Here is a 25,845-nt window from a genome sequence, read left to right as displayed (position 1 = left end):
TAACTTGCACTCGGGTTGACACCAGGCATATTATTTCGTCTGTCGCAGGTCTGTCGTGCCGTCTGGTTCTCATTAAATCTATTAACTGCTAGGTGAGTTGTTGGGTTTGCCTAAAACGTTTTGCTGATCAGTGCTCGAAGTCGCTTAAAAACAATCCGAGTCCGCCTCGACTCTACAGCCTTTATGTCACCAATTTGCGCAACTAAAATAAGATGGTTATTCAACAATACACTTATAGGGGGTGTCATACAACTTATCCACCAATTATACATGGTTAGTAAATATTTTACTACATGCTATTCCATCTTTACGGTTTCCAGTTCGCTGCCTTATCAATTTATCGGTTGAATTCGACTTCATGTTTTACTAAAACACGCTTGAGCGCTAGAATTATTTGCCACAACAATCGACAGAATAAATTTATAGTAAGGAACACAACATACAGGGTTTTTCAGCAATATCAATAAATATATAAAAGCAAGAACGTTCAACAAAATCGAGAACTACCAATAAAATTACTCAATTTTATATATTAGAATTAGATGACATGAGTCATTGCGGAAGGGTGCTGAAAATTATGTCGATTTTATCAAAGATTATACTTACAAAAATGTTTCTCAACCCAACGACAACGACCTAAAAATTGGTCTCCGTCTTATTTAGTTGGGTAGCCGACTGCATTAGTTTCGTATTGTTAGATTTGTTAAAATTGGTTCTGAACAAGATTCTTGCTTTTGCGATCGCCCTATAAAGCTAACATCTATACCTTTATTAAAACAAATTTCCGTTTATTTCAGCAAACCGAAGAACCCGAAGTGCGTATTTGTTGACCTCAAGTCGACCTCGGGTCTCTTCAACGACGACGGCTGTTCTCTTTGGCGTCTTCGTGCGGAGAGGACGATCTGCCGCTGCAACCATCTCACCACCTTCGCTCTGCTGAGTCATGATTACGAGAACGACGAGTATTTGCGCCGACAGATCACAGCAGATTTCAGGTTTTCGCTTTGTATTTTTTTGTAGTTGGCAAACTCAATAAAGTTTAATGTAAGATAATGTGGATTTGGGCATGTGAAATTTACTCGTTTTTCTTTCACTTAGTAAAATGTTAAAAATACAATGCGAAATTAGGAGAAGTAAAATAAATAATTTGGCTACAAACTTTCTATAATGGAGGTAATTTTTCTCATTTTTTCGTATCTTAAAAAAATTGGTGCTTAAGATAAAAAATTCTCTATCGTTGTTTTAAGATTCCCCAAAGTTTTGTTTAATTCGATGACATTTCGTACTTTTTACATAGAACTCTGATGACGTACACCTGCTACGCGTGCCTTGCCATCTACGGTCTTTCCACGTTTCTCGTGTTTTATCCGACCACGATTCCAATTCAACGAACCTTTATCACACTCAACACCTTGTTCGCAGGTACAGAGCGATGTATACGTTTGAAGAGTGTTTTCATCCTCATTTTATTATGTTAAATATTTTTTTATTAATTTTTATTATGCTAAATTTTGTGCCATGCAGTGCGAGTGAGAGAACAATAATAAGGTTTGACTAAAAAAAGGAACATAGGGCCTAGGAATAGCGCCACCACCACGTAGCGAATAAGCATCGAGTTTTAAAGAAAATAATTCTAACACCACCCAGCCCCAAAAAACACGAACAAAAAAAGGCCAATAACGTTGAAGCATCACTGTTAGCGTCAACAGTTGGGCCTACACTATAATCCATCAGATCTTAAATTTATAAACATGACAAAGACAAACTACGTAAACTCTCGTGCCTATACCATTTATTGATCGAAATAGAAAAGTAAAAAAGTTAATATTTAACGAAAAGTGTTGTTTGTTAACTAAGTTTTTTTGTAGTCCTGTTTAGGTACGTTGTCCTTGCGGTCTCATTCCTGATGGAATCGAGCGACATAATCTGCCTGGCTACCCTGGCTCTGTACGTATACTTTTGCACGGTTGGCTGCACATGTGGATGTCTTCGCCTTCTTGACGTTTACGTAAAAATCAACACCCCGGAAGACAATAAGTAAGTTTTAGCGATGACAATATTACTTTTTAAGTGCGTTTCTATAGATATGTTCTATTACAACTATAATCTGCAGAATTTTGTTACAAATTCGTTTGCAAAATTTCGCTCAATCAGAAGCTTGTTTTAACATATAAAATATTTTAGCTGTATATATTGCATAGGGTTTTACGATAACACGGCTTTTCGTAGCATCAACCCACATTTTAGATAACGAACGGCCGTCTCGCATAATACTAACTGTCGTAAGGAAGGTCAAATAGCAACCTTTGATATTTATTCTACGTATTTCCATTTCGTTGCAGAAAACGACCGAATTTCAGCCTCATGAGCTGGGGACATTCGCTTCTAGCTCCGGCAAACGTTGCCGCCATCTATCTTCTCTACGACAGTCAGCACGGCGCCCACGACCGGTTCCAACTGGTTTGCGCCGACCTATTCTCACCTGGAGTGATCGCTGTGGCCATGACTTGCTACTTGTGCGTTGCAATCATAAGCCTGATGCTGCTGGCCTGCGACTGCCGCGGTTTTTACAGAAACGACTGGCTGATAAAGCCAAAGGACGCAATACGGTTTGTTTATTGTAGGGCACGTGTTTTATAAGGAATATTACTTATATTATTAGTTCCACTTTCCTATCGTATAATCCAGAGCTTCTCATGGGACCATAAAGGTCCATGTAAAATATTGCGGACCAATGGCCCGCGGGTCACAGAGTGACCCATTAGAGATTTTCAGTGACCCACTTGTCTTTTCAAAATAGCCTAATAAAATATAACTGAATATTTCGGAAAGAATTATGTTATTACTAAATATTTGTAATAAGGCACTAATGGTTAGCATGCATTTCATTATTGGTCTTTAATATTTGTGCGAATGCTGATTTCGGTTACTGAAATGAATCGTTTCAATAAACGTATGGATCAGGTACCAGCCAAGGATAATATTGTTTGTCAGTGTTGTAAACAAGTCATTTTGAAATGACTTAAGTCCCAGTCAAGTCATTTGTAAAATAACTTAAGTCCAAGTCAAGCCTTTTTTAATAAACAACAAGTCAAGCCCCAGACAAGTCATAATTAGAGCAAGTCAACTTCAAGTCACGTCTTCGTCGTAAAACACAAAACGTCAAACTATTGGAATTATAAAACTCGTACGATTATGAGCAATACCTGAACTAAAAAATAAGAAAAACGCTACATATAGCAAGCAAATTGTTTTATGTGCAAAAATTTGGATGAATAGCTCAATTTTATTGAAAAAAAAATACAGAAAAACACTTCATTTCAACAAGTCATTTGACCAAAAGACTTAAAGTCAAGTCAAGTCGTTTTGCCCAAATGACTCAAGTCAAGTCATTTGAAAACATTACAACACTAAGCCCGTTTATATGCACGTTTAAGCCGGATTCGAATCTGATTCGTTAATTCATTCTCTCTCGTTTTGACGCTGGAATGAATTTTCTCTCGTTTCCTAATCTGACAAAAGGAGTGGTTTTCAATCCGTTCTCCGCTTAATCTGTTCGTTTCGCTGACGGCCGGAATTGTTTGATGTTGAATGACCTGCTTTAACGCAGTAAACATCACGCCACTTTTGGGGCATTATGACGTAACACGAACGGCTAGTCGTAAACAAAACAAGTTTAGCGCATAAGGAAAGAACATTACATACACTAGTTAGAATCAGATACTAATTTGTGACATAGGCGCTGGTCTAGAATCCACAACATATAACATTATTTGGGTTAGGATGCGGGTTTGGGTAGGTTTAAATAGTAATAGTTGGTCCACCCTTTGCTTTAATAATTGTCTCAACGCTGTGGTAGGATTCTAGGCCAGCGCCAAATACAGTTTTCATTAATGTTTGGTACATCTTATCACCTTCTTTTGTCCACTTTGCCTTGTATATAGCGTTGGCCAGCACAAACAAGCTTAACTTTCCTGCACTTACATTCTGTGTGCCAGGTAAACTGAAGCACAATACAGACAGTCAAAAACGTTCTTAATCGGCAAACCTAACTCAAGTAATTCTTGTTTTTTTTTCAATGTTAGGTTAATAAAAACGAACAAGCAGCAATAAATTGCTACCGCAAGGAGTAGCCTAAGCCGAAAAATTGGTTGTGCGTTAGAGGTTTACTGGAATATTACGTAATAATGCATAGCAGTGCAGTTTGTACACTCAAGCTGGCTTGAATTTCGCGCCATGTAATTAAGACGCTGGAACGGATTACTTTTCAAGCCGGCTTGAACCTTAATCTAATCTGCCTGAGAAAGGTGCATATAAACAGGCTTACTGTTGTTTATAGAGTAGACGAAGCAGCAAGTTTCACATTGTCATAAAAATGTAATTTAATGTATGGCCCACGTGTGTATTTTTCATTAATAATGTCTTATTTGTAACCCACGCAATGAAAAGGATTGCCATCCCTGGTCTAGGTGCTCATCGAAGTGTCTTGTTGCTTTTTATACTTAAATTGCTGTTGGCATGGAAAACAATCTACGTAAATGGTTGTCCACTAATAGTTGGTCTGCCCGGTCACAACTTCTACATATAGTGTTGATAACATATGAAAGAGCAGCTGCATATTCATAAATTTAAATATTTATGTTTAGAATCGAGCGTCAGCTCTGGCTTGGAGGTTTTGGAGCGGTTTTCGATATTATTTCAGTCGCCATGTCCTTGCCGATTCTGGTCTACACCACAACGGCCCCTGACGTCATATATCAGGTTTGTATAACAGCAGGCGTCACAAAAAAGTGCGAAAATAAGAGTGAAATATAACCGAATAAATGGTGCTTTTAGGGTGCAACCGAATCAAGGATTTTTAACGGTTTTATATTCGGTTGAAACACAGCTACGCTTTAGGTTTAGGCGCAAAGACTGTAATTCGTAATGAGTTTACCGATCTACAAGCCTAAAACGCGATATTTCAAATCGGTAGCCTACAGGCTCTTCTGGTGCGTAAACTGAAGAAAATAGCCTTGATACCTTATGAATAAGCTATCGTAACCTTTCTGGTTAAATACCGATTAAAGTTTAAAGTAAAACGAAAAAATATTTTCATTTCAGACATGTTTTGTTGCTGCTGCTCTGTTCGCCTCTCTCTACACTTTCTTCAACGAAATTTGGATGAACCTAGAAATCCGTGCTTTCTACCGACGAAAAATCGGATTCCCGACACCTGTGCACCTGATTAGACCCGAATCCAAAAAATAACTCTACTTCACTTTCATAGACAGTAGTTCCTATGTTAAGCACGCACCCTTCTTGTATTTGTATTTTCACTGTGTAGGGTTAATGTCTACTAGGACAAAGTATGGTCAACGATTGACATAATTTGGACCCACATATGTTGGGCCTAAATTCCTATGTAGATAAAATGTTAAAATTGGAGCTTTTATTGTACATTTTTAAATACGTTAAAATAGAAATGCATCACTGGTTACAGATATATTGACTTCTGGGTTTGCACCATGAATAGTGTGGAACATTTTCAAAATTGATAAAAGCAAAAAATGTATGCTAATATTTAAAACTTTGAGCTCTTGTTTGTGGCGTTGTTTATAGGAATACAAGTTAATGGCGGCCAGTATGTGCATTCCTCTTTTGTTTAGGAACCGCTATACTAACAAAACTTGTAATCTCATCCTATTATAAGCAATAAATCACATAAAAATAACATACACTCAACATATAGCAAGCAAATTGCAAAATGCACAAAAAATAGGAAAACAACCCAATTTGGTGTAAAAAAGTGCTTAATGAAGACACTACTATTTCAATTAATAAAAGACTTAATTCAAGTCAATATTAACTGAGTAAAAAGACTGTCTACAATGCAAGGAGTTAAGGACAGGTATTTTAGCGGCTTGTTATTTGGAGTCGAGTATGTACAAGGAACGTGTAAGACAATTAGGAAGCCGTCGGCTCTTGTCTTAAGAGCCAGCGTATTCTTACCTGTCACCAAGGGCGCCCGCAGAAAATTTTCCAGGGGGGGATAATCAGGGGAAAATCAAAAAGGGGGGTCCTGAATTTTCAACTTAGGGAATCCCCCTATTTTCGTCTGACTTAATGAATAATGACGTCATAAAACAGTGACAGTATGACGTCATAAAATGGTGATTGCAAGACGTGATAAAAAAACTAATCAGAAACAGTCAAATACGTCCAGCAAGAGCGACCACGTGCTTCGTCAACAATCCTGTCAGGCGCCAGCTGCGAAACACGGTAACTTCAGGCAAAAAAAGAAACCAAGACCGTGAAATATGTGTGGTAGAATCACACATAATTCGACTATCAGCAGCGCAGTTTTCAAGTTCCATGAACGGAACGAGCGCTAAATTACAAGCACGTCTTTCACTTCCTGCGATACTAAACGAAAATCGTGACTTTGAAACGCGCACGACAGTCACCATTATACCTCCTTTTAAGAATGTGCTTCAGTTAAACAAATGTCAGTGTTACACCAACATCGGATATTAGCGCAGAGACTGAACAGCGAGGAACATACTGCGTATTACTTGACGTTTTTTAGCGAGAAAAAAAGAAAGAAAGTTTGACTTAGCGTTGTCAATTGTAGAATACACACTTGCTAATCAGTCAACCTAAAAAAATAACTAAAGAGAAAAACTTCCAGCGTTTACGGTCAACCAAACAAAAGACGAAAAACGGCGTTTTGCCCTCGATTTTGGTTTCGCATTAGATTAAGACGCGTGACCCAATTACTTTAAAAGCACGCCGCTTCGAACAGTTTGTTAAACCATGACAAAAACGAACAAAAAACGATAATATCACTTACAAAAGAGGGTAAGAACTCCCGCCCCCTGGATACGCCACTGGGGGCAATGGATAAAGTATAATATTTTTAACCTTCTTATACATATTACACATATTATAAATAATACTAATAATCGCATTTTGAAATTCCAAGGGGGGGGTGCAAGTGCCCCCCTTGCCCCCCGTGCGGGCGCCCATGCTTGTCACCAATACAGTCCTCATCGATGAAATAGGCTACCTGTCCCTAACTTGATGAACTCTTAGATACCTGACTGCATTCCATAATTCGTGGCCGCCAAAGATTTACGCCAAAATTTTTTTCGGTTGAAATCCTACGCCAAAATAGAACAATATGTAGCGGTTTGGGGATGTATGAGATGTTTATTGGGACTATGTTTAGTTCCCTATGACTCCTTATATCCGATTCCTATCAGAAGGTTAACATCTACCCAAAGACTACTAGTTTATCAGTCCGATGTATTAGCATTAGCAAAGGCGACTGCTCACGAAGGCGCCCCGGTCAGACTGCCGAGGGCGTAGCACGAAAAAGGCTCTATTCCACGCTAAATGACGTCACTGGCGTGATTTTCGCAAGCATTCCAAGCCCAAGATCTCCGGCGGGAAGGCAGTGGAATGCAATCAGGCTTAGATAGACAGAGTCACTTCACTCAGTTATATATTGCTCGTTGAGTATATATTCAATAATCTAGGCCTACCATATGTCCTCTTTTAGGAAGATTTGTCCTCTTTTCTCAAGAAAAGTGAATGGTCCTCCGAGGACGCTCAAAAATTTCGCATTTCAAGTTAGTTGCTTATACTTCCAACAAGACTTTTAGGCGAGAAGTTGCATTTATTTCAAAAAATAAAATACTGTCTTGGCGGTTGTATATAATTTCAGTTCAAAATGATGGCAAAAGTTAAGGAAACGGCAGTATTCATGGGCTGAATCTGAAAAATAAATTTGATTTTTTTGTCTGCAACTACCAAGGAAAAAAACATCATCAAACTCAAGCGTAACAATTCTACTTCCGTTCAACTTGCCGGCAAAAAAGTCCTCTTTTTAAGTGCAGAAAATATGGTAGCCCTACAAAAAAGTACGGTAACACGGGGAAGTAAGCCGCTAGTCTATAAGACATATTAAGTAGAATAGCATTAAGTAGAATCAAAAGGGAAAGGCCGACAGCAAGCAATTCGGTGCTAGCTCACGCGTCAGTGGACAACGGTCACATGCATAGTGACGTCAAATTAGGCAATACAGAGTAATAATGTTTAACCATAGATAGAAATACTAGTTACGCTCTCTAAACGACGCAGCCTCAAGTGATAGGTCATTGCAAATTTGCCTTATAAAAATGTTAATATTACGCATTTTAAATGCGCCAAACTAGAAAATATATAAAATTAAAAATATATATTAGGATAACATATGAAGGTAATTAAACTTTTTAACGCTAAAGCAATATTTAACGGAATAACCTAAAAAACTATCCTTTAAAAAGATTTTATTTTAACAAAGGCTACATTTACATACAAAAAGTAAATAAGTCGACAGGATACCAGAAACTACACGCGCAAAAATAGCAAATAAACTTACGTCAAGTTGGTAAGAAGTTAATTTGCTTTGTGTTTTACATCTGTTTAATTTAAAAAGTGTAAACTTTGTTGATGTGTGCAGTTAAAATGTTCGTTACAATTTATTGAAACTTTGTTCATTGTTTATTTATCTACGAACAATTAAATCTTAAAAGTGCGTAAAATGTATTTTTTTTTCAGAAATCTTGACGTACTAGGTCCACGCCAAAAACAAATCGATCCGCTGATTTATTTTCTCTTCAAGCTGCAAACGTTTAGTTAACGTTATTTTTACAATCGCCAAGTTGTTTTTGGCCCCTATTCTCCACCATGTCAATTGGTGTTCCAATTAAAGTGCTGCACGAAGCCGAAGGCCATGTGGTCACCTGCGAAACAGCAACCGGCGAAGTTTATCGCGGAAAGTTAATCGAAGCTGAAGATAACATGAACAGTCAGGTATAAAAGTCTCGTAAAATTAAACTGGCGCTTCATACTGTTAAATTCGGAGCTTGCGCTGATGTAATTCTCGACTGCCTTTTTTGGTGCTGGTTTAAATCCTATACCTTTTGATTTGTAAGAAAGAAATAAGGGGGTGCCGCGCTGGTCTAGAATCTTACCACATTTATTTAACACCAACAAAACGGGTTGGCAAAGTTAAAATTGCATGTAGGGCATAGTTATGTATAAATAAATATAATAATAATAGCACATTTTCGTCCAGGGGTTTAGGTGGGTCAAGTATTATTATTATATTTATACATATTTGAGCTTTTCATGCAATTTCAACTTTGACAACTCGTTTCGTAAATGCTACTTTCACCAGAAATGCTGTTTTTTTATTGTCACTAGGGTTTTACAGCAAGTCAAACACCATGTGTCCCAACTGCATTGTTTGATTTGGGGGCACCAAAGGTTCACCCCAAAATTCTGTCAATACCAGGTATATTGAAGGTCAAATGACATCACTGGTGCAACACAACTCAAAATTAAAACATATACTGGCAGCCTCTTTAGTGGGACGGGACTACAATGCCATAGGCCATTGTGGAAAGTATGGCAACTGTAGCCACAAGTGTTTTTCAGACTTTTAAAACTGCACCCCAAATATGTAAAACGCTTATACGGCATTTGTTTCTGTGAAATGTTTGCAATACAGAACGCATCGGAAAATCATAAAGTGCACCGGGAATTTTAAAAGGACACCCAAGGTGCACTTGCAATTTAATGGAAGTATGTTTTACCTAATATCTAATTTCAAAGATGCAAGATGTGACAGTGACATATCGTGATGGAAGAACTGCCCAACTTCAAAACATCTACATACGCGGAAGTCAGGTCCGCTTCATGATCCTTCCCGACATGTTAAAGAATGCTCCGATGTTGCGACAAATGAAGGGAGGAATTGCCGGCAGGGGAAAAGCAGCCATTTTGAAAGCACAGGTCAGAAAACTGTTTACATATTAATGTTTAAATGTGTAATTTTATCAATCAATGAGTGTAATATTCTAAACGCACGATACTTACTTTTCTCTTCATAGATGCTTTCTAATATTTCAAATATATTTTTGAAAAGTCAAACTGTTATATAAACTGACAACATAAACTTTACAGCTCTTTAAACAACTGTACAAAAAATGTTTGTTGTTTAGACCTGTATTCATGACCACACTGACCAGAATTATTTCTAAAATTTGGCTTTGGTAACTACTAAAAAATGTTAAATGACAACAACAATTTGATTTAGGATCCTACTAGTATGTCTGCTATAGTTCCAAGAAGTAGGCCGTGTTTTTGAAATTTAAGAAACCGTGTAGTTCCCCAAAACACTATTAACGTTAACAATGGAAGCTTATATATCTTAGACCAGTGGTTCTCAAAGTATGGGTTGCGACCCAAACATGGGTCGCACAGGGTTAAAATATGGGCCGCCTTAAGGTGATTCAATTCTGCACAAACGAACTTTTTTCATTTAATTTTTAAAATATTTTCAATTCAATCATAATTGAATTATTGCATCATAAGCTTTTCACGTGGCTTTCTATTTCATGCATATGAGAAAAAGTACATATTTTGATGTTTGAGGCTTGGGTCGTGAGATGCTCATAGAACTCAGATTTGGGTCGCTCTCAAAAAAGTTTGAGAACCACTGTCTTAGACGCTGAATAACATATTTTTATTCCAATACATGTCCCTCTTAAGTTACATCCACCTGATGCACAATAGGATATTACTACTGATAATTAAAACTACAGGTAAGAGGGCGTGGTCGAGGTCCAATGAGAGGAGGACCTTCAAGTTTCCGAGGAGGATACGACAGAGGTGGCTGGGGAAAGAACTGAGCAAACAAGTGTTGGTGGGAGAAGACAAGAAACAACTGTTCAACTGCATTGTGGCAGTCTGCCAGGACTTTTTTATACCTTTTCAGGCTTTCTTATCGTGACACACAGTTTGGCTATGTAAGACCAACTACTTTTTAGCTTTCTATGCTAATAAAGTCAAAAGATTTGTTCATTTGTTTGGTTTTATTGCACTTAATTATGGTAAGATAAAAAACAATTTACTATAAGGTATGTTGATCACCACTGTCATTTCAAAGTATTATATTTGGTTGCCTTTGGTAGCTTTTAGTTGTGCCACTATTTGCTCAAGTTCTTTAACAACCTGTTCAATATCATGTTTGGTTGTCGAACGTCCTGTAGATATTCTTAATGCATTAGCTGCAACATCATCTTGGATGTGAAAATTTAGTAAGACTTGAGAAGGCTGGCATTTGTCAGCGTGACAAGCAGACCCAGTGCTGCAGCAAAATCCTTTCGAGGCACTCACTATTTTATAACCTGAAAAACATTTTTAAGGGGTCTGTGGTTCATGAAACAATTGGAAAACATTTTCTTATTAAAGTTTAATTTTATTACCTTCCAATCCTTGCCCTAAAAAAGAAAAATTGCATGTATTGGGCAGTTGATTGGTTGATTTGCAATTAAATTGTAGATTGTCCTTTCCAAAACTTTCCTGCATTTGCAATACAAACAACAGTAGGCATACAATTTGATAGTTCCACAAAAATATTACTACCTACCAGAAGTCTAATTTTAAGGTGGTCCCTAGTTTCTTGCATTGTTTTACAATATTCTTTCAGATTTTCATGTGCTAGCTTTGCCGCTGTACCTAGGCCCACAATCATGGGGGTGTTTTCAGTTCCAGATCTCCAACCTGTTTCTTGACCCCCACCCCATATAAAAGGGGTGTATAGATCTCTTTGCTTCTCCAAATCTTTAATGTACAGTGCCCCTATCCTTGGTCCATAGAACTGAAAAACAAATGCCTAGGTAGCAAATATATACCAGTACAATTTGATGGTTTAATTATAAAGTTTGCATGATTAAAAACCAACCTTATGGCCGACTATTGTAACAAAATCAACATCCAGATCAATACAATCAACTGCAACTTTACCAATTGCTTGGGCTGCATCAGTGTGGAAAAATATACGGTGTCTAATCTCTTTCTCTTTTAATCTGACTTGCTTTCCAATTTCCTTAATTGGCTGTGTCACAAAAAGAAAAGCATTACATTAAACATAGATTTATAAATATTTTAACTTACATTAAACTTTTACCAAAATGGTTCCTGTTTCGTTGTTGGCCATCATCACTGTTACGAGGATTGTGTGAGAATTAATTGCCTCGACGATTGCAGATGGCAAAATGTTTCCAGATTCTTTGTCAATACCTACTCTTGTCACATCTACAGATTGGGTATGAAAGTGTTAGGTTGTCGTTGATTGTAAACATTTTTGCATGATTACGATAATAGTGCTCTGTCTAACATAAATAAAAAGAAGGGTTATATATATCAACAAAATCTACATGATGTGAAGAGTACAGTTCAACAGTTAAAAGGGCTGTTCTAGTTCACCCACCTATTTTTCCTGATTTTTCTAATTGTATCAAAGGCATCAACACTGAGGGGTGTTCAACAGTGGTTGTAACAACATGTGGTTTTGGACTTGGAGTGCTATCGCCACCAGCCAGCTTACAAGTATGGTAGTTGATTGCCGAATGAATTACCCAGTTGTTTGCTTCCGTACCACCAGATGTAAAAATCGTGTCCGACTCGGTTGGTGCATTTATGCACTTTGACAAGTCTCTTCTTGCTTGTTGAATAAGATGTTTAGCTTTGGAACCTATTTTGTTTAAATTGTATTTATTGTACTAATATATAAAACACTTTGAATTCATTGAAATAGTAGTGCAGAAAATACATGAAATAGTAGTGCACAAATACATGTTTGAATTGTAGAAAAGGGATTTAAAACAAAAACAAAACACATGTTGCAAAAATACGTTTTAGCACAAGCAAACAAATAGGAATGTTCAGTAGTAACATAGTACAAATACAGTTGTGATGGTGCTTTTACACATACATAATTAATATGAAACAATAGGTATCCACTAGCAGGTGATGCTGTTCAGTAATTTACCAGAAGGGTATGTGCTACTTGGATTTCCCCATGCTTCAGACAAAGCTTTTGTTACACTTGAGATTACTTCCGGTGCAAGAGGGGTTGTTGCATTGGAATCAAGGTAGACTCTTCAAATTAGAACAAGTTAGACGTAAAATAAAAAAATAGTGGTAGGTTTAACATAAATACCAAAACTGAACTTTAGTGGATGAAATTTCATTTTTATCAAATCGTAGTGACAAAAATACATTAAAATGTTAGTGTTGCATAAGAAAATCGATTGGAGTAGACAACTTACATGCCGTTTTTATCCTGATCCATGTTTCCGCAATGCGACTGGGTTGTTTGGTTTCAACGTTAAGGAATTAACCTGCTTTTACGTATTAACTAAACTGTATTAAAGCAAAAAAACATCCTATAATATTAGAGCAGAGGTACGTTTACAAATGTGTTCAAAATCAAAACATCAAAAAATAATAATTGTTGATCACGTGATTAGTTTTGCTAACAAGTTGTTGGTGAATTTTCACCATATAGATAAGTTGGTTATGCTATCAGTGCAATGGTTGCATTCAATAATATCGAGTCAGCTTGTTACAAGTTATAACCACTCTTTTTTAATTCATAAACGAGTTTTTAATGAAAAAGATATACAGCTAAGTTTCTTTATTGGGAAAGTCCCTAAGAGAAGAGTACTGCAGAACGTGTAAGATTATAAAACCATATTCTATGATAAAACACTTAATTAAAAAGTTTTAGGAAAGAACTTTTGTATAAAGCATATAACCTTTAGATGCCAGAAGCGTAATACAATTAGCAAACTTTAATTTATTAGAAATACATTGGAAAGAAAATGGAGTCAACAATTAAAGAAATGAAATGTGAACAAAATGTTTTAAAAAATACTGATGGTTCTGCAATGTATTCTGAAGGTAATTGTAGGCTGTACTTTACAATCTTTATAAGTTAAGAAGTACTAAATACATGTGCATGAGTTTAACAAACAGTTGTTTCCAGATTAAAATATATAATTTTTTTGACGCAAGACAAGAATCCTACCATAGCGTTAAAATAGTTGATAAATCAACACATATTATTTGAGTTAGCGTTTGGATTGAGTCAAGTATTATTATATTTACTATTTAATAATATTGCTTAAGCCACCCAAACATTAACCCAAATAATATGCACTGTGGTAGTACTGTAGACTGGCACCACTTTTTTTAAAACGGTTTGGTTTTTGTCACTTGGCATGTGTTTTGCAAATTGTTATTGCAAAATTAGGAGATTGATAGGCAATTTAATAATAAAACTCATTTTAAAGCTGGTAATAAACCTTTCACCTCCAAAACTATCTTTTGTTTTATGATGAAATCTTTTTAACCAGTTCTCTCCTAAAAATTGAATAAGCTAAGACAAATATTCATTTTTTTTTTTTTTTTTCATTTTTTTTCTGGCTTTGGTACTGTATTTCGGCTAAACCAATTTTTAAACAGAAATGATTACTTTACCCTGGTTGCTTGTTTGTGTGTGAAATGCGAGTCATTGTCACATTTACTTTCCTGCATGGGGTACATTTTTTACCATAAAATTTTACCCTGACTTGATGTTGTTCATATGTTTTGGTTTTAATATACATCCATAATTTTTCAAGGTGAAACAATTGTCCTGGCAGGAGTATACGGGCCAGCAGATTGCAAAGAGGCAAAACAAGACATAAAGCAAGCTATTGTTGATGTCAACTTTCGGCCGAAAATTGGGATTCCAGGAGTAGCCGAAAAATACAATGAACAGTTTGTTAAGGGAATTTGTGAAGCTTGCATACAGAGAAGTTTACATCCTAGAACTTTGTTCTCGGTCATTGTGCAAGTAATGCAAGACCGGGGATCTGTATCCTTTTGCAGGTTGATTTTAACTTCTTCTGATGTGAAATATTTCAGTTGAGCCTAACCTCAGATATATATACTAAGTACACATTTTTTGCCAAGAACCCAAGAGAGATATTACTTTGATTAATAAAGTCAACCAAAATCAAGCCTTGCATTTTCATTTAAAAAAATATTGTTTTTTTATATTATATTGATAAATTTCATTGTATACAGCAAAATGTAAGTGGTAAAGTATTCATTTTACAGTCCAACATTTTTACTGGATAACTGTTTAACAGTGACAACTTTCTTAACATGTGTTTGTATAGCTTTTGTCATGTGCATTAAATGGAGTCAGCATGGCATTACAGGTATGGTAAAAAAATTTCATGAAAAATAATTCTAAAATACCTACCTGCCAAGCTTTATTGTCATTTGTGTTACAGGACGCTGGAATAAGCATGAGTTTTATGCCAGTCGCCATTTCTATTGCGCTTATAACACCACTCAATGAACATGACGAAATGGAAACTGAATCACCAGCTGACAACTTGAAAATAGTATTCAACCCTTCACAGGAAGAAGAAGCAACTGCTGTTGCCAACTTAACATTTGTGTTTGACAGTGTCAAGTCAAACCTGATTTCCACTTATGCCAAGGGCCCAATGGACAGCGAGCAATACAGCCAATGCTTAAGCGCTGCCAAAACGGCAAGCGAAAAAGTTGTACGTTTTTTTAGATCTTCTGTTGCAAAAAAGATGTTAGCAGAAATAGACTGAGAGTATGCATATAACTCCCATTTTATTACCCTTAATAAACCATAGTGAAATTGTTTGCTTTCTTCTGCTATTTTGCAGAAATTAAACAAAGAGAAAAGTGTTGTAATGTGGCGATAGCATCTTGATTAACATGTTTCTCTCCTGAATACATATTATTCCAACTGGATACAAACCCACTCACTGTATTGCAGTTTAACATAAACCTTCACACATTTCACTTTGGCCATATGGCGATTGCTTATTCAATTTAGCCTAAATGTGAACAATGCCATTTGTATGTTTAACCTGAATATCTCTTTTATTCTTAAGATTATTGTCAAACGAAACTTGATTTTAGGTGAATACTAAAGATTACCTCTGCTGTGAAACTGTCATGAAAACCTGACAACTTGTCATACTCAAAAAGCTTATTATGTCGCATAATGATACATAATAATTGTAAAAACTTATTGCAATAAATCTCAAACAAGAAGTTTGGCACGATTAAATGAGGCAAGGTATAAATAGCATTACAACAATGTGGAAAATGTCCATTCTCCATTCCCCAGTAAGCGAAGTTCTCTGTCGTGGTGCTATGAGAAACACACAAAAAAATTACAACATGCAAAGGTATTTGGAATATATGTCAAGAAACATTTAAAATGACAAAACATATTTTTAAAGGAAAGTTGTTCTAAAGATTGCTTCATTTACAAATGTGTGTAAAAAAGAATAAATGCTTACCTTGCGTAGGTTGATTCCGTGTGCAACTGTTAAGCATGTAATTTTTCTGCTCATACAAGACAAAAACATTTGGTCTTCGGTGGTTTTGCTAAGGCCACTTGTTGGTTCGTCCATAACTATTAGATATTTGCAAAAGTTGTATGAAGGGAAAATCAAATTAAACAACTAATTAGACATATTACATTTTTTGACCTATAAATAAATTATGTTTTATAAATAAAATACAGTTTGTAAATTTTAACTTGAAAATATATGAATATTAGCTTCATAAGTTTATATTCAGAGTGCCCTATTACCCAATGCCGTTTTAAACCTCTGTCTATTTTAGATGGCAGTAATTAACATAAACATACATAGCTAAATCCTACTGCTGTGAAGCATAAAAACCAGAAAAACAAAATTAAAGAATAAATTATGTAAAAAAAAAGATATTAATAGCACTACAAAAACATGTTAAAAGGTAAAAATAAGATTTTTAGGTGAAATAGAAATTTATATTTAGTTTAACAAGCATTCAATCATAAAAAATATGCTGTTAGGTACAGTGATGCAAACCAGGGCTGGGCACTCAGGACTCCGCGGAGTCATTTTGTATTGCTAGAGTCGGACTTGAGTAAGACCACATAAAAGTACCAGAGTCCCGAGTCCGATGTGCGCAGTACCAATTCTTGAAACTGATAAGGCCGCCAACTTTAATTTGTAATTGTGTCATTTTTCAGGGATGACGTCACCAAGTTATGTAATTTAGCAAGAACCATCAGGTGTATTACTGAATATGAAGTTCGTACAAAGCGCAAAAAATGTGTTTATTTGGTTTATTCATCAAAGCTTTTAATTTAGAATTGGGCGCTAAGCAATAAGTACTTGACAAAGATTCTTACATTGCTTGCTCAACAGAGTTTACACTTCTAGTTTTTGCAAAGTGGAACTCATTACATACCTGCAATATCAGGATGATGGTAAAAGAGTCGGGCAAAAGAAAGGCGTTGCATTTCTCCGACCGAGAGTTTATTGCTCCAATCTAACTCTGTGCTGGTTTAAAAAAATATTTTGTGAGTAGGATTTAGATTTTGTGAAGTACTAATAAAACCAGAGCCAGAATTGCAAAAAGTGCCCCAAAATAAAAGGGCCATGCATTGCTAGATTTTATTGTACAATATGTTGGTGAAAAACTTGTTGTTGTTTAATAGTTTTGTGTATTTTTTGGTCTTAATGTTATGATATAAACCTATCATAAAATGTTTACAGCCATGCAACTCATATGTTGATATTAATTTAGGATCCTAATTATTTATTTTGATAAGTTCCAATTAGTATCAGTATTCTGAAACATTTGTTATAATAACATAAACAATTTGTTCAGGCTCAGAAAGGAGTTTGCACGTGGTTCACTGAAGTTATTTTCTTTACAAAATACCAACTTTCCATGCAGCCCTCCATTGTTTTCCACGAGGTCTTTCAGGCCGACTTCTTCAATTATGCTTTGGACTCTTTTGTCATTTTTGTCGCCTTCAAACTCTGGATAGCTTGTGATGCGAGGATACACAATCTGAAAGAGAGCACCATTTTAGCTAAACAGACCACAATAGTGGTTTTCAAAACTGAAGTATAGAAATTATCAACTACTTAAAAATACAAAGATTTATTTTTAGCCATGCAAACCTGTTTCCCTAACATAAGTTTGAGGTACTTTTTAACCTTAACCTTACAAATCACAATTTTAACCAAGCTACTTCAACAGTTCATATGAGCTCAATTTGTTGCCCTGCCCGTAATTTAAAATTTAAATACTTTCTTAATGAAGATTAATTTACAATCTTTAAGTTTTATGACTTTCTTACCTGATCAAATAAGGTCCCATCTGTCATGAGAGGTGTCTGTGGAAGGAACATAACACCCCTTGCACCATATTGCACAAACTGTTCAACAGTGCCTTTTTCTGCTGTCCAAATTTGGGCGAGAACGCGTAAAAGTGAAGTTTTCCCACAACCAGTAGCACCAGTCAGCAGAACATTTTGACCAGAACTCAATGAAAAGCTCAGGTTGTTTGCCAATGTGAAACGACCGTCCGGTGTGGTATATGTCAGCTGAACAACATTGTAAAATATAAAACAGGAAACAACTAAAGATACAAGACATTTCAAGTGGCATCAGCAGTTTAATGAAAGCATTTGTATCACTTTAGGCATGTTAAATCCCACTTTTAAAACTACAGATAATGGGCTTAACCAGTTCCCTGCAACCTTTTTTTCACTTGTGCACACTAACAGAGCAAAACAATTTGGCGGCACAACTACAATATTTGTAAATCAGTAATAGACTATATATGCAAGGCAAACAATAGAAAAGGGATTGTCTCATTATTAAAAGTGCCACTGGAGTACTTGGCTAGACTAAAGTTGTACACACCTGTATATAAAGATTTAGCATCATATATATTAATATCTTTAACTTACACTACTAATGTCAAAATAGGTCTTTGGTTCTTCTGGGATGCTTTCTAGTTCTATTTTGTCGCCTTTCAGTCTGTTTGTTATGAGGCTGCTATCCTCTGCGTTTTCTTCAAACGAAAAGTTTTCAAATGCGCATGAGTTGGACTCTTCTGCCGCATCATTTTCATCAATCAACTCAAGGAGCTGACCAAGTCTTAAGCATTAAATAATACTTGGAATTAGTTAAGTTTGCGTATAACTGACATAACTGTGTTGTTAAAAATGTTTAAAGGTACTTAAAAGCTATAAAATAGAAAATATGACAGTATCATAGTCTAAACATGCGTTTTAAAACTAAATGCTAGCTTAAATCATAAAAACAGGGTAAAAAACTTATCCATGATACTTACCGATGTGTATGTGCAGCAATGTCACCAATGGTACCAGACATATCGATCAGTTGAGAAAAAGAATGAATAAGATATATGCACACAAAGGCATTCTGAGAAACATAGTTATTAATAAACAACCTACTGTATTCAAGATAACACTAATGTAAGATGTCAAATTGGTTAGGTTTTAAATGAAGAAAGCTTTTAAAATATATGTTTTTTATAATTATTAATATTTATAAAATACAAACTAGCCTGAAATATAATGGCAAAATTAAAGTTTGTAGGCTTTTGAAGAAAAAAATATTCCAATGCTTTTGATCCAATTGTAAATAAATCTAATTCTCACCCTGCTGATTAAAGCACTCAGTTCTTCGGGTGCAAGATGGTCGTAAGTTCCGGCAAATATTGGAATGGCGATCACAAGATAGCTCAGTATTCCTCCAATGTAATCAAAAATGTTTACAGAGGAATTGAGCCAGAATGACCAGTTGAACAGGGACATTTGCTGCTTGAGAACTTTGCCCAATCGGTTTTCACTTTTATGGTACTCGGTAGCACCCGCTTGGTAAAATGCCATTGCCTCTGCATGAGTGCGTACATTTAGATGTTGGTACCTTAAAACCAAAAACGTATTTAAATTTGAAAGTAAAAATGAGCTGAAAAAAATAATGTTTAAAAAAGTGAATAAAAATAAATGAACCAAAAAAACAAGTAAGTTTTTTTATCTAAGAAAAACAACTGTTAATAAATAAAGGAAAGCAAAAAATAGGTTATAAGAACCCTACTAACATTATATCTCATTTTTATAAGTGTAAGTTACCTATATTTTGATGATTTACCTGAAATTGCCTTCACACACCTCCTGTGCTACATGCAGCCTTACAATGGGTGCCATTATGAGGCGATTTATGATTGTGCCGATTACAAAGTAGACATAGATGGTGACGGGGCCTATCCAAGTAGTGCTGATGAAACACTGGTACGAGTAGTAAACTATGGTGAACGGTATCACAACTAAACGGCTGATAAGAATGCTCCATTCCTGAGTGAACTTGTCAACGTCCTGAGTTATCCTCTGGTCACTGCAGAGCAATATAAGATATAATATTAAACAATAAAAAATAGTAAGTGTAGATTTTTACGTTTTTTATTACCACAATTTTAAATATTTACTTTAGGGAAGGAAACAAGTAAATCATTGCTCTATACCAGTGGTTCTCAACCATTTTGTACCCGTGGTCCTTTTTTGATGTCTTCAAATAGTCGCGGACCCCTTACATTTTCTGGTCTTATATGTGCGTTTAGTTCTTTTTAATATATCTGTGTAGTGCACCGTATGTTGAGTAAATTACCAGAAACACCAAATCACTTTATGACACGTTTAATTTATTGTGATTTCTGCTGCTACATCTACGAAGCAAGTCTTGAAATGCGTGGTTGTGTTTTGACAATGCTAGACTCATGTCATCTTTGCGAACGATAGCATAAAGTTAAACCAAAATCCAGTACATGTGAACTGTTGTAACTTGTAATGTTGCATTTCATTTTACAATCTATTTATGTTACATCACAATGGAAGTGTTACGTCATATTCTATATGATTTACAACATGTTACAGTGTGATTTTAACACTTACCAAGATTGTGATTAAGCATGTATCCCAGCATTTGTTATTTAAGTAAACGTATATTTAAAAGTTTTTGCGGACCTGAGGTTAAGAACCACTGCTCTATACTTTGTACCTTTGGATGTCTAGATTTTAACCAGTTTAATAAATTTTATAAAAAAATATTGCAATACATGTTTTTATGAGAATTTATAACTTTGATTTAAGGAAAACTAACATGTTGTCTAAAGTTTTGTCCAAGACGTTAACTTTATAGAAATTCATGCCAGAAAAATAGTTTCGGTGAATCTTCGAGCACAGTGATTGTCTCCAAGTTAGATACAACATCCTGGAAACATATCTTTGTGTGCTTCTCATCTGCAAAAGAAAAAATTTAAAAGATTGCATTATGGATTGAAAGCAGTTAGGATAGGAAACCTTTATAAAGTAATCTAAAAATATATTGTGTCGATTTCGTTAGGAGAAACACTTTATACCCACTAATTTAGGTGAAAGATCAATATTAGTTTCATCAAATAAAAGGCAGAGCAAGTTAAAAATTAATACATAAAGTTTTTTTAACTTACAACAGCGTTTAACACAATAATAAGAATGGAATATATTGCCAGATCTTTAAAGCCATCAAAATCTTTACTGCCGAGAACTTCAAAGTAGCGTGAGGGAACAAGACCCGAAGCATATATCACAAATTGCACTGCAAACAAATAAATTTGAATGAATAACAAATTGTTTTGTTTAATTGTTAAATGCAAGTGAATTTGTAAGATGTAAATTTAAATCTGTTAATATTCAGGGCTTTCAAATTAAAAACAGCAGGGTTAGTGTCTATCAATTAGCACTTGCCCCGACAAAATTATACTCTAAAAATATGCCGTCTGCCCATGTCTAGCCTACTAAATTATTTTCTTTAATGATTTAATTGCCTTTTCATTTTGGTGTGTTGGCTTAGTTGGTGTATGTATAATTGTTTACTGGAGACTATTGAATGTGTAAGACTCCTTTTTGAATGCATAGGACTGTTAAAATATAGTAGGTCGGGTGAAACAAATTACACTCGCATTGGTAAGCTTGATATATGTAAATATGTTTAATTTTTCCTGTGTGCTCAAGTTGAATAAAATGCACTTAAATTATACATATTGACAAACTAATTCAGAATAAAAACTTACACAAAAGAGCCAGTGCGGTCAGCACATAAAAGATTACAGATGCCCTTGACTTGAAGTTTCTAAATAGTATTTTAAAAAGCCTGAACAGTCGCCTGAAGAACAGAGGGTCTAGGCTGGGTGATCCCATGATTGCTCTTAAAACATGAACAAGTGTTAGACGGCATTCATAAGATGTGGAAATCTATTTGTTTCTGTGTAACATACAAAGTTACTATTATCCTGACTGGATTACTGAAAAAAGTCAGGCCTCTAAAAAACTTTTTCGTTGAAGCTAGGGGCTGCAATGATTCATTAATCCAAAGAAAATGTTTAAAACTACTATTTACATGTTTTTAAAATATTTATAATATGTGATTTAATTTGTATATTTGTTTCGTAAACAATAATATGCACTGTATAACTATGATAGCAAACACTTAAATATATTTTTCCTTTTTAATTATCCAAGTTAAGCTAACTTGGTAACGTTCTGTTGCCCAGTCATTTGTGTCAATGTTTTTCTTTGACTGCGTAATGCGCTTAACTGCTTGCAAAGAGCTTATAAATGGATAAACACTTGAACCAATCAGTAAACAAGTAACCTAAGTAACGCAAACTTCGGAAATTTAAAGTCCAAAGGTTATCTTCCCTTTGAGTTACAGACGTAAATAATATTGAAGCACTAATGACCCGTCGGAATAAGATATATCTAAGTAAACAAATAAATTACGATTTAAACCTTGGAGTCTAAACCATAAACTTTTTACTTTCAGGAATAGCGTTTGTTTACTCACGTGACAAATTTTACCGCACGTGCGCCGGTAATCCTATGAAATACATCATGCGAAGCACGGTATACAAAGTACAGATAGTATTAGCAAAGAGTACTCTTTGGTTAGTAGGCTGCATGTTTGTGGGGGCAAATTGTAGCTTTCTGTTTCTTCGCTGACTCGTGTTAATAGTTTTCTGAAGTCCAGTCTCTTTTAGTGAACAAAGTTTACCCAACGTGGTAGGTAGGCTGGTATTATAGCCTATGTACTTTTATAGTCTACTGCAGAACGTGTCTGCAGACTGCAGATGCAAGAAAGTTAAATACCCATTGCAGTGTTCCACTTTACGGAAACCTTTATTTGTATGGGTCATATTTAGCTAAGTAGGATGTAAGGCCGTACTGTACTTCGACAATGAATCGAGCAAAATACCTACCGTTTGGTGGGCGACGTACCGACATATTTGGAATGGGGCAGTTAATTTTTTGCATTTTTTCTAATATGGCGTGACAAACAACTTACGTCAAAGTGAGAAAAAACTGTGACGCCGCACCATTACGTCTAAACGTGGCGTCATATTGAAGTAATAGAAAGATCATGTATGCAGTGCATTTATCTTTTTTTAAAGTTAAAAAGTTGTACGTTGATAATTTTATCGTTTATCTACGTCAGAGGTCTTAAATTTTTTTCGTAAAGGGCAAAATTACTGTACGGTATATGCCTAGGGATTTTGGACCAGATACAAAACTTTGCGTGGACTTTATTTGACCTAATTATTATAAAAATTAGTAAATTAAACAAATAAAACTGATTAGACGGTAAATTTATAATCAATTAACAACAAATTTATATAGATTCGATCGTATATCTTTAAGCTTTCTAACGTTAAATTTAGATTTGGCTTTAATAGACCGTAAGTTTTTATATCTATACGAGGATATTTTTGAACAACAAAAAAACAAAATACTGTTCACGTTTTTTAGTAATTTCAATAAAAATACTAGCGAAAATGTCGCTTTCATCGAATATAAAGCTTTTGTATTTTTATTGAAATACGTATGAGGATAATATATATCAAGAACCGGACTTCCCTCTTAGAACGAAAAATTAATTTACCTAATAAAACGGCAGTTTTTCAGGCTATAGTAAAATTGTGGTTCTTTCCCCTATGCAGGGGCACCCGCAGAAAATTTTCCAGGGGGGGGCAACAAGGGGCGTAACCAAAAAATCAAAAAGGGGGTATCCTGGATTTTCAATTTAGGGAATTCCCCTATTTTCGTCTGACGTTAATGAATAGTGACGTCATAAAACAGTGACAGTATGACGTCATAGAATGGTGATTGCAAGACGTGATAAAAAAACTAATCAGAAACAGCCAAATACGTCCAGCAAAAGCGACCACGTGCGTCGTCGGCAATCCTGTCAGGCGCCAGCTGCGAAATCACGGTGTGCAATCGTTTACTTCAGGCGAAAAAACAAATCAAGACCGTGAAATATGTGCGATTAATTGTGGTAGAATCACACATAATTCGACTATCAGCAGCGCAGTTTTCAAGTTCCATGAACGGAACGAGCGATAAATTACAAGCACGTCTTTCACTACCTGCAACTTTCACCACCTACTAATCGAAGATGTTTTTTACCGGGTGTTATTATGCCACGATTAGCGCAACATCTGCGCCAACAGGGAAGACGGGGATGTCAACATTTTTTGCACAATGTGCGCAAAAATGTGCACGCCAAAATGTGCAAAAAATGTGCGCACATTTTAAAATAGCTTAAAAAAAGTGCGCACTTTTCTTTAACAATGTGCGCACATTTTAAACTGCCTTCGAAAATGTGCGCACTTTTTTAACAAATGTGACGTTTTTCAGCGAGAAATAATATCACTTACAAACAGAGGGTAAGAACTCGATCCCGTCCCCTGGATGCGCCACTGGGGGCAATGGATAATGTATAATATTTTTAACCTTCATAAGTAATACATATTACACTTATAAATAAACTAATAATCGCATTTTAAAATTCCAGGGGGGGAGGGGACAAGTGCCCCCCCCCCCTTGCCGCCCCCGTGCGGGCGCCCATGCCCCTATGATCCTTGGATTCACTATGCTTCGCATAAACATAATTTCTAATCATTTAAGAGAGAACTCAACGTTTACTTGCAGATTAAGCGGTATTAACTTACTTGAAATCAGAAAGTGCCAATCGAACAAAAAACAGATCTTTATAAAACGGTTTTGTTCTTATTTTACGCGAAATTAACTCTTCTGCACCGTTTTTAGCAAGATTTCAAGGAACAAGCCGGAATTAAACCGAATATTTTAAAAGATTCTGATCCTTAACCGAACCCAAAGAGATTATAACCTTATAATCTCTTTGACTGAACCCGAATCTTTCAAATAAGCGGTTCACCTACCCAAGCACGTCATAATTGATATTTTAATGTCAAATTATAGCCTCATAGGTTCACATTAAAAGTTTAAAACATGGAAAATTTGTTTAGTATAAACAACGTTAACCTATTTATTCTAAGCTAGTTAGTTATATCATAAATAGGAAGTCAGAAAAGAGATAATATTAAAAGAGTTATACTAGAAAGCTATTTGTGCGGTATGGTAGGCTGAATGTTCTTTAATTAGCTAGTGATTGTGATTCACAGAAATAGATTCGACTCTTATTAAGACAAGTTATAAGCTTTTTTGAATAAACAATGTCAGCAAAATATTGCAAAGCATTTGAGTCTTATGGCGGAAGAGCGGCTTTTTGCATTTGACGCGTCTTATGTCACAGGAAGCTACAATGACATACGTCAACACATTAAAAATGCTTCGCAGGGCCATCGTCGAACCGAAGCTGAACCGGCGCCTTTAAATTTATTTTCGCCAAAACCGCAAACAAACAAACCGAATCTAAAAACCTTCAACCCGAACCCAAAGAGATTATAACCTCCCGAACCGTACCGCGAACCGGACAAGTCAAACGGTTCGACTCCTAACAAGGTGCGCTTACAATAGGAACACTTTGTTCAAAAAGTTATAGCGAAATAGTTTTTCTCCAGGTTATTTGCCGTATTAGGCTATGTCGAATAATTTACTTATATGCTGTTTTCTCGACAGTGATAAGTATTCTATAGTGCAATGCGCCATTGCCGCGAAATGCATTGTGGGCTTTTCCGTTGCGCGTGTGACGTTTTTACTTCCAAGGAGATCAACAACTCCAACGTTAAAAGTGTTTTAACTTATGTTATATTGCA

General features: G+C 35.6%; 4 protein-coding genes across 4 annotated transcripts; 2 read left to right on the top strand and 2 right to left on the bottom strand.

Annotated features, from left to right (window-relative positions):
- The first annotated feature begins 8,588 nt into the window (after window positions 1-8,588).
- Window positions 8,589-10,893, top strand: LOC146167107 (small nuclear ribonucleoprotein Sm D3-like). Its single transcript, XM_083380375.1, has 3 exons — window positions 8,589-8,838; window positions 9,643-9,822; window positions 10,635-10,893. Exons 1-3 carry the CDS (start codon window positions 8,713-8,715, stop codon window positions 10,719-10,721), a joined length of 393 nt encoding a protein of 130 aa, XP_083236501.1. The 5' UTR covers window positions 8,589-8,712; the 3' UTR covers window positions 10,722-10,893.
- Window positions 10,894-10,903: 10 nt separating this feature from the next.
- LOC146167106 (selenocysteine lyase-like) lies at window positions 10,904-13,279 on the bottom strand. Its single transcript, XM_083380374.1, has 8 exons — window positions 13,146-13,279; window positions 12,866-12,975; window positions 12,305-12,568; window positions 12,002-12,129; window positions 11,777-11,929; window positions 11,462-11,692; window positions 11,298-11,394; window positions 10,904-11,219 (listed from the first exon to the last, which is right to left on the bottom strand). Exons 1-8 carry the CDS (start codon window positions 13,166-13,168, stop codon window positions 10,981-10,983), a joined length of 1,245 nt encoding a protein of 414 aa, XP_083236500.1. The 5' UTR covers window positions 13,169-13,279; the 3' UTR covers window positions 10,904-10,980.
- Window positions 13,280-13,580: 301 nt separating this feature from the next.
- LOC146167105 (exosome complex component RRP46-like) lies at window positions 13,581-16,096 on the top strand. The gene is made up of 4 exons (XM_083390442.1): window positions 13,581-13,779; window positions 14,502-14,737; window positions 15,045-15,086; window positions 15,162-16,096. Exons 1-4 carry the CDS (start codon window positions 13,701-13,703, stop codon window positions 15,492-15,494), a joined length of 690 nt encoding a protein of 229 aa, XP_083246568.1. The 5' UTR covers window positions 13,581-13,700; the 3' UTR covers window positions 15,495-16,096.
- On the bottom strand, window positions 15,862-23,034 carry LOC146167104 (lysosomal cobalamin transporter ABCD4-like). Its single transcript, XM_083390340.1, has 13 exons — window positions 23,026-23,034; window positions 21,841-21,974; window positions 21,238-21,365; window positions 20,889-21,028; window positions 19,884-20,126; window positions 19,391-19,658; window positions 19,060-19,151; window positions 18,674-18,863; window positions 18,059-18,304; window positions 17,639-17,766; window positions 17,158-17,249; window positions 16,218-16,333; window positions 15,862-16,066 (listed from the first exon to the last, which is right to left on the bottom strand). The coding sequence occupies exons 2-13, from the start codon at window positions 21,965-21,967 to the stop codon at window positions 16,004-16,006; spliced, it is 1,833 nt and encodes a 610-aa protein (XP_083246466.1). The 5' UTR covers window positions 21,968-21,974; window positions 23,026-23,034; the 3' UTR covers window positions 15,862-16,003.
- Window positions 23,035-25,845: the final 2,811 nt, after the last annotated feature.

Source organism: Ascidiella aspersa, chromosome 1 (assembly GCF_963924565.1).
Source record: "Ascidiella aspersa chromosome 1, kaAscAspe10.2, whole genome shotgun sequence".
NCBI classification, from domain to species: domain Eukaryota; kingdom Metazoa; phylum Chordata; class Ascidiacea; order Phlebobranchia; family Ascidiidae; genus Ascidiella; species Ascidiella aspersa.
Note: the sequence above shows the minus strand (reverse complement) of the source record. Positions and strands in the feature narration are given on the sequence as shown.